At 33.2% G+C, this 13,129-nt stretch overlaps 3 protein-coding genes across 3 annotated transcripts in view; 1 reads left to right on the top strand and 2 right to left on the bottom strand.

The window, feature by feature from the left end:
- LOC125825438 (uncharacterized) overlaps nt 1-13,129 on the bottom strand; it is a 1,130,247-nt gene that overhangs the window by 368,851 nt on the left and 748,267 nt on the right. The gene's annotated exons all lie outside the window — the stretch shown is intronic.
- LOC125825442 (uncharacterized) lies at nt 1,575-3,867 on the top strand. Its single transcript, XM_049504785.1, has 3 exons — nt 1,575-1,869; nt 3,193-3,435; nt 3,580-3,867. Exons 1-3 carry the CDS (start codon nt 1,575-1,577, stop codon nt 3,708-3,710), a joined length of 669 nt encoding a protein of 222 aa, XP_049360742.1. The 3' UTR covers nt 3,711-3,867.
- Nucleotides 3,980-8,478, bottom strand: LOC125825425 (uncharacterized). Its single transcript, XM_049504769.1, has 5 exons — nt 8,061-8,478; nt 6,092-7,342; nt 5,392-5,541; nt 5,126-5,306; nt 3,980-4,477 (listed from the first exon to the last, which is right to left on the bottom strand). Exons 1-5 carry the CDS (start codon nt 8,283-8,285, stop codon nt 4,302-4,304), a joined length of 1,983 nt encoding a protein of 660 aa, XP_049360726.1. The 5' UTR covers nt 8,286-8,478; the 3' UTR covers nt 3,980-4,301.

The raw sequence follows: 13,129 nt of genomic DNA, 5'->3' as shown, positions 1-13,129 counted from the left end.
AAAAAATAAATATACATATTTAATGAATATAATATTAATATAATAATTATAAATAATACATTAAATTTTGTGACAAATTGATAAAAAATTATTCTACATTATAATGAACTTAAATAAACAATTTATAACTACTTAGATTAAAAAAATATATATTTTATATCATATAAAAAATATTATTGCATAGATAAAAGATTGAAATTAGAGAAAACACATAAAAAGAACCCATGAACTTAGCAGGACAACTTACTTTAGAACTATAACTTTACGCGTAATTCTTTACCCCCCTAATCTCATCTCAAGTAAATTTAAATGCACTCAAATCGATGACGTGACAAAGTTAAAAGAATAAAAGCGCGTATTGGGAAAAAAATTAAAGAGTAAAATTATAAGTGGGTCCCCTTTTTTGTTCTTTTCAGCCAATTATTTTTCATTACACCCACCACCCCACCCTTAGCTACTAGCAACGCCACCCTTTCTTCTTCCCCACACCCTACCACCCCTTGCCACCTTCAGCCACCATTGCACCACCTCATTCTTCTTATTCGAAACACCCCCTGCTCTTCTTCGAAACTCCCCACCACATTTCTTGTTCTTCGAACCCCACAGCCCAACCTCTTTCTCCTGCTCCAAACCTCCCTGCCTTCAACCACTATTTTTCTCACTTTTTTCTCCTGACGAACCCCCCACATTTTCTTTACTTCTGATCTTTCGCTCATTCAATTTCACTTTTAAGAAGAGTATCATCTTTTTTTCAAGATTTGAATCACTAATTTTGAAAATTGAAAAGAGAGGATTGTTGGTGTTGAAAATTATTGCTTCAAAATCATTATTTATGGTAGTGTTTATATTAATGGTGATGAACTTGAATTTTTTTAACGTTAGATTAATCTTCATTTTTTTCTAAAATTGTTAATAATTAAAAAGAAATAAAAGAAGAACTAAAATATCAAAATTTAAATAATTTTCAAGGTGGCACTGATGTGGCGCTGATGAGTTGATGACATGGAGTTTGTGAGATGCATTTGCCACTGTGAAACTGGTATTATAATCTTAAGATGGTATAAAATTCATTTCAAATAAGAATAGGAAGATAAATAATTATATGTAAAGTTAAAATGTTAAAAGTAAGTTGTCATGCTAAATTCAGGGATTTTATGTGTTTTCTCTTGAAATTATTACTCTCTCTGTTTAAAAAAAGTGATTTAGTTTGACTTGACACGAAATTTAAAAAAATAAAAAAGACTTTTGAATCTTGTGGTTTAAATTAAAGTTATATTAAATGTACAAAATTACATTTTAATCTTATAGCATTAAATATGTCACGTAAAAAATTAAAATTAAAATGTTACTAATAATGGAAATAAATCATTCTTTTTTAAACAAATTAAAAAGAAAAGTAGATCATTCTTTTTTAAATAGAGAGAGTTAATATATGGGAAGTACCTCAATCCCGGTTACCAAATTAGAGAATAAAAAGTTAGAGAGAGTTCTAGAAGTCCGTTAGAAGTTGTAAGAAGAAGTCACTCACTACGCTATTAAACGTCGAGTCCTACCCAGAAAAATTTGGTAGAAAGATGAAAGGGGATAGTAATAAGCAGATAGAAATCAAGCTATTGTGTCCTTTAGTATCAAATATGGTAGTACCAATCATGGTTTGGGAAGAAGAAAGACTTGATCTTGGTTCCATTGCACGCATTTTTGGGCTTAACCCATTTACATTGAAGATAAATTGTCACTTTATAAGTAAAGAGGTTGATTTTATTGCTTCTTCTATTACATGGAAATCACTACTTTCCTTCTTCTCTGCTCGTGGCTTCTCCACTCACCCACTAATTCTTCAAGGACATCTCTCTAAACTTGGGTCCAAAAGTAAGCATCTTTTTTTTCTTCTTCTTCAACTTTTTTGAGTGAAGAGATGCATTTTAAAGGTTAAATTGTTGAATATGTTGGTGAAATTTTGTTCCGATACTTAAATGGAGTCAAAATATTGGGTTTTTCTTTTAGGCTGAGAAGTGAACCAGAGAAGGTCTAATATGGGTATAAACGGTTTAGCAGTCTTATGAGACAATTTGATTTGGGTTTCTTTAAATTAACCCCATGTTAGGTGTAAAGAATTTGGGTGTGTTTGTTATGAAGGAAAATGTTCTTATTTCGTACAAGGAAAACAAGAGAGTTTCTTACTATTTTCTAGTGTTTGGTAAGTAGGCAAGAATATATTACTTATCTCAAGAGCATTTTTATGTTATCTAGCTAAACATTGTGTAGGTGGAGTGGGATGGGCAGTGGGGGTTCGAGGATAGCGGGTAAAGGGATGGGGGTTGGGGATTTGGTGGGTACGGAGGAGATAATTAACTTATGTAACTTGTTTTCCGTTAGGACTTATTTGTGCCTTAAAAAACATATGATACAAATTTGAATAGGTTTACCTAAGCCTGGATGGAAACCAATTATGCCGACTAATTCATATGCTAAATATATAAATGTATGAATAATGGATTGATCCACTAACATAATATGACTATACATTCCATGTTTTGGTCCAGCTATTAGGGTTGACACAATGGCTGATGTTTCTTAAGTGTGCCTACTCTGTAAGCTAACTTGTGCGGGCTCTTCACTTTCAAAGTCGTGCCCATGTCGAATTCTCCAAAAGTGTACTACTTTTGGAGAATCCGACATGCACCCATTGGCATTTTGAAGAGTTCCACCAGCATAGTCTGCAAGTATCTCCTGCTCTCTGGTTTGGGCAGGAGAGGAGAATATTTCTTGAATCCGCTATGAAAAGGAAAAACTGCTAGCACATCTTATGCAGTCAGGAGTACAAAATTGCATGCCTTTCTGTACATCAGCCTTTTTTAGCTACTAGTTTGTCTGCAGAACTTCTCATAATGTCTATTAGCTACTGCCTAACAAGTTGAAGGTTGATTGGTGAATAGCATGTGAAAAGATAGTAGGTTTCAAAGATTTATTAATATCATTTTGAAAGGATGGATCACTTGTTCCCGCTGCAGCTTGTTCACATAATATATCGCAGAATTAAGCTTTTGAAGCTATTGAGGAGTAGTATTCCTACAGCATGTCATGGAACACTTCTAAGAACTATTTATTGTTTATTGTGGTTACCTATTCATCTCCCACCACCATTCTCCGCTTATGAACCATGTTTCAAACTATTCTTCTGTGATTGTGCAGGATCACATAGTCCAACACTAGTTGATAATGGGTTGTTCTGCAAGAAGGATCTCAATGATGAGAGAGAGAAATGTCATGAGGAAACCAACTCCCTTAGTAACAAGAAATTCAAGGGAAGCTCTAGAGGTAATGACAGATTATACAACTTTGCTAGTGCAGGAATGTCATTGAACCTGAAGAGGAAGCTTTGTTTGGAAGGTTCGTGCCTGTTAAAGAGATCAAGAACAAATGAATATGATGAAGGTTTGTTACAATAGAATAGGCTTAATGGTGTCTTATTATTATCTCAATCTTTGAGCTCATTTCCACATTAGGAAGCTCAATGTGAACTGTTGTACTCTTATCTCTTGATCTCATATCACTGGTTTATTTCTGATGTATTTTCAGGTTTGAGAGAGGAACAAGTGGATTTCCCAAACGCTGATAGACCACTTTTATGCAGTTTAGCTAGTGAAAAGCTGAAAAGGTTTAGAGATGATGAGATGGTTGTAACCACCCCATTCAAGAGGATACGATAATTTGGCCAAACACAAACTGTGTTAGTTAGGTAGTTGTATATTGAAGTTATCGTTAGCATTGTACTCACCTGTAAATACTTGCCAATCGGTAAAAGTTGTTGCTGACACAAAAGTTTCAAATTGCAAGAGCATTTTTTGAGTTTGTCAAAGTAGATTATGGCTTGTTCTATGTAGTTTCCAATGGGCAAGATGTCCTTTTACCTTTTCTAAACCACATTACCATCTATCATTGTGGTATCAAGCCACCCAATTTCACAAGCAAGTCCATTTCACAAAATTCAAAGCAACTTTTAGAAGAGCAGAAGTGTATGAACTTGTACATCTGACCTTACTTTTTGAAACATTTCTTAGTTATACAAAAGATTGAAAATTCTGGTACCTGATAATGAATGAAGTTGGGGATGCGCGATACAGGAATCAGACACGGAAAAAAAAAAGGAACTCGCCATAGTGGTTGACAATTAATTTGGATGATACAATGCTGAATCCTAAACAAGGGAGATTTTGTTTGATTGATAAAATCTATGCTAAGTACCGTGGCAATCATGTAACATATAGTACAAAACTTCTTTCTGTAGCTTCATTTGGAGGTCATCCATAGAAGTACTGCCAAGCAGCAGCAATACCTGCCACCAGTATCACTCTGAGAATCAGCTTATAACTGACTTTAGATGAAGAGGATGGGGGTGGTGGTTCCAACGGTTTTCCTCTCAATTTAGCTGATAACTTGGACAGTAGCACGCCTATCGGACCACTGGGCTTGGCAGCTGCAAGCAGGCAGAAGAGAAAGATTGAGATCAACATCTGAAACACTCACTAAATTACCCTATCATATTTCAAACAACTTCATTCAAACTAGTTGGTGTTAACTATAAGAATACTGTCTCTATCCTTGTCCATTTCATTCAACTGCTAAACAAAACTGGTATCAAGATCAATATCTGAAACACCAACTTAAGCTTAACCTATATCAGCTACAGTTCCACATCAAATTAATTGTTCAAGGCTTTAAGCTATATTGATTCTCTCTATGTTTATTCCATTCTATTTGTATGCATTTCATTCTAATACTACATAATTTGTAGTTTAAGGAAAATTAGGATTTCGTAGGACTAGGGATTCTCCAAATGGCACCCTTAACCCTACAATGACATATAAATATTGATGCTTGGGAAACACCAAGACAGTGTAAGTTAAACAATAACAATACCCCAAATTCCAACAAGTTGGTAATAGATCTTTTGCTTTGATTACTGGAACTAAAGATATTAAGTCGACTGCATGAAGATAAATATACATCCATGCAAATCCAACTGAGAATGACTACTTTCACCATTAAGTAGAATCCCAGTGAAATGTGCAGTTAAATTTTCAGAATTATAGCAACATCATAGTCATTACCAGGGAAAATTTACCTTTACTTTTCAGAAGCCTCTCCTCCTCTTCAACACGCCTACGTAACGCATTAAGCAGTGATCCAAAATATAGAGCAAATACAGTGCACGTAATTGTGATAACATTGTATGGCATGCTAAAATCAGGAGTGGTCAAGGGTACAAGCAATACTTCTGTGTACCATAGAACAGGGCTTTCTTCCTGAAAAGAAGCAGATGCTCAATATAATGCATATCCAATACAATATCATATTACATCAGAGCTTCACTTGTTTAACAATTGATACCTGTAACTTGGATAAGATAGGTGACTTGCAAGCAGATTTATCCTCAAATAAATGCATCTTTGTTTTGATCTCAGGAAACCTGATTAAAGCTGATGGAATGTCAAATCCCTGGTTAGCATCTGGAGGATACTCATCGATGTGCAGAAAACCCTGTGAAGGAATCCAGATAAATAAAGGTAATGTTAAACGATTTTCGGTCTATCACTAAAGTTAATGTGCATGTTGCTTTCTACCAGTTACATTAGATTCAGTTCCACATAGATATAGGAGAAGAAATAGAAGAGATCACCTTTATGTTTTAACCATCCCTATCCCTGGCCCAGACAGAATTACAAGCTAACCACACAAGCAGATATAAAGAAGTGTAAAAGTTGAAGACTACAGAAAGGCCTGACAACATCTGATATCCTTTCAACTTATAAGGTACTTTGTCACTCCTCCATGTACAAATATTTTCATGTGAAACCTGCTTGGGCCACAAAGATTTACGTCTATACATGCCAATCTCCTATACAACTACTCCTAAATGAGATAATTAGATAGCTCGTTATCAAAAGAGCTTAAGAAATATAACGAGATGATTAAATAGCTGTCCTATCTGACCACTGTTCTTTGATATTGGCAATCAAACTCCAATCTCAATAAAACTTAGATTTCAGCGGGGATTTATTCTAGATAAACTGTAAAAGGGGATAGGTACCTTATCAAACTCCAATGTCAATATCACCGAGTGCACATCACATGGCAATCGCAATGCTATTTCCATTAGCCCAGGAGAAACCTTGTCTTCAGAAGGCGAAACATTTGTCCTTTCTACAACATCTGCTAAACTGTGAAGACGTTCATCTAGAAACACTTTAAGCGTGTGGTAATAAACCTTGACATACCAAGGCACAACTTGGAACAGATCAACCCGTAACGAGCATCTTCCTTCCTCGTTGACAGAAGATTTTGCATACTCACTTCTTCCTACAGACTTCAAGGAGATGGCTATGGCACCCCTTTCATTCCCACTTCCCATAAGGAACCTGCGAGCCTGCAAGGGTGCCAGTTGAGATGACCATGTCACGGGACGCTTCCACCTGAACTCCAAGTCGAATGGCCTTGAATCACTAAAATTTTCTAGAGTAAATTCATACAAAAGGGATGACTCCTTCTGAAAGCCATTGGCTTCTTGAATTACCCTGACTGCAGACTCAGACATTTCAAAGCTCATGTCACTCCAAGCTTGAGATATCAAATTCTCAACATCAGATTGTTGTTGCGTCTCTGAAGTAGTCTTCAATTCAGACACCAAATCTGGCTCTAATTGGACATACACATTACTAGCATTTGAAAGAACACACCTTCCACTAACTTTCCGTCCAAACAATGAGCTCAGTGACCAACTTGGTTGCTGTATTGCAACAGATGATGTCATGCCACTTCCTAAAGTAACCGGTTGGAGAACAACAGTAAGTGTCTGTTCAAGCACCATTCCAGAACTTGCTGCAGCTAGATCAAATTCATTTGAGACTAAATGCAACCTCTGAGAGTGATAAAATCCTCGGTAGATAGAAGGTCTGTCCATCAATGCAGAAAGCCCAGCTTTGTCTCGGCAAGGAAGCAACTTTAGCCAAGGAGTGAGGTTCTCTGTGCAAACAGCCTCACGGGGCAAGGTGCCATACCTGATATTTGTAGCAAATGACTTGAAGCTCCATTGGGGAGAAGAATAAGCAGTTGATGACTCTAGGAAGTTAATAGAAGCACAAAAGAGCCCTGAAAGAGCATGTGTTAAATTTCTCCATGAAGCGTCGACCTGATGTTGTGGAACATCAAAAGTAGCCCACAGTTCAACTCCAGGAGGCTTCGCATTTCTACTTGAAATGGGATCATGTCCACCCCAGCGTGCATAATTCCAGCGACCTTGGGTGAACGACAGCTCCATTTCTCGAACTCTAAATTTATGGACCTAATTACACAGTGAGTGTTATGTTTTCATGCAATCAACTGCTAGACATGTATGACAAAAAATAACAACCTAGAGTATGCAAGAAATGTTCAGCCAAAACTCACGCCACCTCACTACTTATTAGTAGTAGGTAAGTAGACAATATTTTTCAGGATTATAAAACACAAACAATTAAAACCATAATTGCAACTTTCCTTTTCATCATCCTATCTTAATTACCACAATTCCCCTGTTCTACAGAAGTTGCATTTGTATACAATGATTTAACAGTTATCATATCCGTTATGTAAAGATACCCATCTTCGATATTAATTATCTAGATGGAAGACACTCATAGTATATTATGCCTCCATCCCTAACTAGTTGGGACTGGCCACATGAATGCTCTGTATCCATTCTTCTCCATTTGGTTCCATTTCATTCTAATACTAAATGATTGGTCTTTTAAGGATTAAGTCTTCGTTAGAGTTAAAGTTCTTAAATCTCAGGCTTATCTCTACACATTCGTACAGATATAAAAAAACTGGGAACTAATGTAAATATGATACCCTTAATCCCAACTAGTTCGTATTACTTCCATTGTGCTATGGTTTTAGCTAATTGCGTCTAATTTTGAGATATACATACAGAACTAAAATATACCATTATTGTTTCAGATAAGAAGATTATTAAGAAACCGAAAATGAAGAAAAAGAGATTGATGCATCTGAAAGTGTACCAGCTGATAAATGGATTTGGGGAAAAGATGGTGGTGGCTGCCATGTGTTCGAGTTGGTGGGACTTTACTTTCGAAATGAAAATGGGCAAGCACTTTACGATCTGGCAATGGCCTCAACAAGAGTGCTTCCGAGAACTGTTCAATTTGATCTTCCTCTTCGGCAATAATTGACCCGAAACTCTTAAAGAGCAGAAGAAAAAGCAAAACTGATCTTAACCGAACCATTAATGGAGCTCCTGTGTTATCGTTGATATTGAAACTGGGAATATGTGAAAGATAAATCGAATAATTCCGCCATTACAAGAGCTTCAAGGTGTGTTAAAACTTAGATCAAAAGGTTTGAACAATTTTGGATCCATTGGGGTTTTGGCTGGTTGACCCGTTTAGACTTGCGGTATTTTGCCCTTCGATCCGATCCCATTTGGTTCTTTTCCTCTTTTCTTTTTGTCATATTTCAATAGTATTTGCTTAGGACTTGGAGCCCGTTTGGATTGACTTAAAGTAACTTTTAATTAAAATGTCTAAAATACCATTTAAGCAGTTAACATGATAAAAAATTGATTAATTTAAGGTTTTTATACTTAAAAAAAAATTAAAACAAAATAAATTTATATTTTACATCCATAAGTAATAATATTTCCTATCATTCACATATTTCTTTACCACCACAAATTATTTACAATAATAATAATAATAATAATAATAATAATAATAATAAATAATAAATAATAATAAATATAACAATAATAATAATAACAATAATAATAATAATAATAATAATATAATAATAATAATAACAATAATAATAATAATAATAATAATAACAATAATAATAACAATAACAATAATAATAATAATAATAATAATAATAACAATAATAATAATAATAACAATCATAATAATAACAACAACAATAATAATAATATTAATAATAATAACAATAATAATAATAATAATAATAATAACAATAATAATAACAATAACAATAACAATAACAATAACAATAATAATAATAAGAATAATAATAATAATAATAATAATAATAATAATAATAATAATAACAATAATAATAATAATAACAATAATAACAATAATAATAATAATAATAATAACAACAATAATAATAACAATAATAATAACAATAACAATAACAATAACAATAATAATAATAATAATAATAATACGAATAATAATAATAATAAGAAGAAGAAGAATAACAATAATAACAATAATAATAATAATAATAATAATAATAATAATAATAATAATAATAATAAATGTTAGGGTTAATTCAATATGAGCAATTTGGGAATTGTATAAAAGAATTAAGGGCAAAAAGGTAATATACTTGGTCAACATAAAAGGGCATTTAAGTTTTAAAAAAAAATCTCCCCTCACCTAGTTTTTAGCTTTTGGCTTAAAATAAGTCATTTTGATAATTGTCAAACACTCTAATAAGGGCCCGTTTGGCCATGCGATATGGTATTATGATATGGAATCATGAGATGAAATTGAAGGTTTGTTTGGACATGCGATATGAAATTTTTGTGTTGTATATTTTCTTATAAACAAAAAAATCTCATAAGTTGTAAAACTATTAAAATAGCCCCAATTTTTTATTCAATCTTATCAAATAAATAAAAAATTATAAAATCGCATAATAAATTGTTACAAAGTTATTTGTTCTCCACTTAAGAATTGTTTTATCTAACTTTAATTTAATAAAAAAAATTGAACATAAATTGTAGTGTACTAGTCTTTAATATAATCCTCCCACATAGTACAAACAATTTCCTCACGTTGAACTTGCATTTCTCGATGATGTGACCGAAAAGACGAACCAACATTGTTACTTTGAGCCATTTGTTGGTCAATATCCTCCACAACTATATCTTCATGTTCATAGACCATAAATATTTCATCACTACTTTGGTATTTTCGCAAATAATTATGTAACACTGCACAAGCTATGCAATTTTCACTTGTGTATCAATATCATAATGGTTCATGCCTTGTTTCAGTATTCTAAATCTATTTTTCCAAGCTCCAAAAGTCCGTTCAATCACATTGCGCAGAGATGAATGCCTATAATTAAATAGTTCTTTGGCATTTTGAGGCTCTCTTTCACTTCCTCGATAATCTTGCAAATGATAGCGTAGTCCTTTCTATGGAACTAAAAATTCGTGTGTTTCGGAAACCAACATCAACAACATAATATTTATCTACCAAAAAACATTTTATAAAGAATTACTAAAAGCATATGCGACGTAAATGAGACAGTTTTGTGTAAATAAATAATATTTATTTTAAGGATGTAATTTAAAGTTACCATGTGGCGGAAATATGTAATTAAATATTAATAACTTACACATAAAATATAAATGTGCACTTATTAAGGCCATAAAATAAATTTATTAATGTGATTGAAATTTTACCTTAAACCAAGGCCAAAATCGAGTATTATGTCGAATTTTGGAATGTACACTAGTCATATTTTTTTGTTGTATAAATGTTGGTGCTATCTTACTAATAACCTCGGCAACTATTTTAACATGCCGGTTAATTGTTTCAAGTGAATGTTGAAAAGTTTCACAATCATGAGGTGTGAGTTAAAGTGACTATATGTTGGTGAGAATAATAAATTTTATGTCGGTGAGAATAATAAATTTTAAAAAGTAATGATGTGATTATAAATTTTATTTACACCTGAAACAAATGGTTAGTAGATATAAATATGGGGTTGTTTTAACAAAATATAAACTAATGGATCAATTATTGTATTAAAATATCTCAAATCATGATATGGAATCACAATGTAATTCCATATCATGGTTTTTGGAGAACATGGTATCACCTCTCATGATATGGAATCATGAGATGGAATCAGCGTAAAATCACATGTTCAAACGCTGATTCCATCTCACGATACCATATCGTGATATGGTATTGCATGGCCAAACGCCTACTAACACTACAACATTTTAGGCCTACGGCCACACTAATTCTGGACAACGCTTTCAAAGTGTTGCCTAAAATACTTTTGGGGACGCTTTTAAAGCGTAGCCCAAGTTTTTAACTTTTAGCTACGATAATATTGGCAACACTTGTAAAGTGTACTCTTTAATGGTATAAGCTACACTTTATAAGCGTTATTATATGATATAATTGGCAACAACTATTTACATATATGGCCACACTTTTAAAGTGTCCTATTTTTATAATTGTAAAAACAACACATTACAATTGTGGCCTTAATATTTTCACAAGTATTATATTCCCTCCAACATTTTTAACATTAAAACTTGTTCTCCCTCCAATTTTTATTGTGTAAAAATAATAATTTATAAATCATTAAAACTTATTTTCCCCAAATCAGGAAAAATTGCACTTTGCAACACATGAACACAATACGGTTTTTCTTCAAGTCTGAAAAACTGAAGAACGATAGATTTCCCTTACAGATTTCTGTGAAACTTTCCTCATAGATTCCTTGTTGAAGATTGAAGAGCTGAAGAACATGATTTTCCTCACAGATTCCTTGTTGAAGAGTTGTTCCGTCAGATTTTATTGTTGAAAATTGAACAAAATGGTTCACAGATGAACACGCCTCACGTCTTAAATCTTTAGGGTTGTTGGAATGGGTTTATCAAGTAAGAAATTCTATCTTTGAAAGTTTAAATTTTAGCTTTAGGGTTTTGATATTCTTCTGTATCTTTGAAAGTCTAAATTTTAGCTTAGGGTTTTGATATTTTTGTGTTGTTGATTCGATTTTCGTTGATTATTGGGAGTCTAGCTTGTAGTTGTATTACCATGAGAATTAATCACTAAATAAGTATAAATGGGCTGATTAGGGTTGATTCTTCACTTGAGAATTTCTGTCATTTTGAAGAACACGATTCTCTCTCCAAGCTAACTCTGAACATACCATTGTTGTTCTGTGCTTACTGATTAAACATTCTTAGTTATATCTCAATGTTTTTCATGTTAGAATTAGGTAGAATCAATGGTTGTTTAGCTGAAACTTCTCTGTCTCGGCTGAAATTTTGTTTACTGTTTTCATTGAAAGTATAGCTGAAACTTGTCAAGAATGGGTTGTTTATATTTGAATCAATGTGTTTTTGTTTTGGTGAGTCATTCTTATCTGATGTGTTGTATTCTTTGGGAATTTTATAGTGAGTATATGTATTTTGATTTTGGAATGAAGCGTGTTTTATGTTTCTAGAATTGCAAAATCCTGATCTGAATGATTGGTTTGCACAATGTGAGTATCTCTGTGTGGTGTTTTGCTAGATTACTTTGGGAATTTGAGATGTAGTTTGTAGTAGATCTTATGGGCATTTGGTTTCTTGATCTATTATATCTTCCATATTTTACTTTCTTATTGTAGTTTTAGACTCAATTGACTTCCTTTTAAGGTAATATGTGCTTGCAACTGTTGGATACAATGTCGAAGCTACGACTTTTTCTTAAGGGTGTTCAAAACTTTTAGGATATATATCTGAAAAGTTGTTTTTGACCTATATACACAATATTATTTTCTAAGGGTGTTTGAGTGATCACCATGCGATTAATGTGGCTACGGCCTTGATTGGATATTGTGACTATGGTCAAAGAAAGCCTCAAATTTATCACCTTTGTGATGATTTCTTCTATACCTCATTTCAGTGCACTTACAAATGATGCAAACTTTTTTGCTTTTGAAAATTATGTCGTACTATTAATTTTGTTTAAGATTGTAGTTTCTATATTGGAAATGAGAAAGGGATTGAACATAAGAAGACCAGTTAACAAACCATGTTCTACTGTAGAGTTCTATAGGAAGAAGAAAGTGTGAGGGTAAGTTTAGTGATCATAAAAGGCGGAGTTAGGAATTCAACTTTCAGTTGGGTCCAAAGCAGACAATACCTTGGCAATTAGACCTGGACAGTTACAGTTTATGTTCTTTACGACATACAAGCCATTCTCTATGCCCTTGGAAGCTTTCGGGCTTAAGTTTCTTGACAGCTACAACCATACCACTTCTTGGTTTACGAGTATTCTCATTTATCCATCCTTTAAAGACGTAACCA

Source organism: Solanum verrucosum, unplaced genomic scaffold (assembly GCF_900185275.1).
Source record: "Solanum verrucosum unplaced genomic scaffold, falcon-dt-bn FXZP01000101.1, whole genome shotgun sequence".
In the NCBI taxonomy this organism is placed as follows: domain Eukaryota; kingdom Viridiplantae; phylum Streptophyta; class Magnoliopsida; order Solanales; family Solanaceae; genus Solanum; species Solanum verrucosum.
The sequence above is the reverse complement of the archived record's forward strand: the minus strand, read 5'-3'. Positions and strand labels throughout refer to the sequence as shown.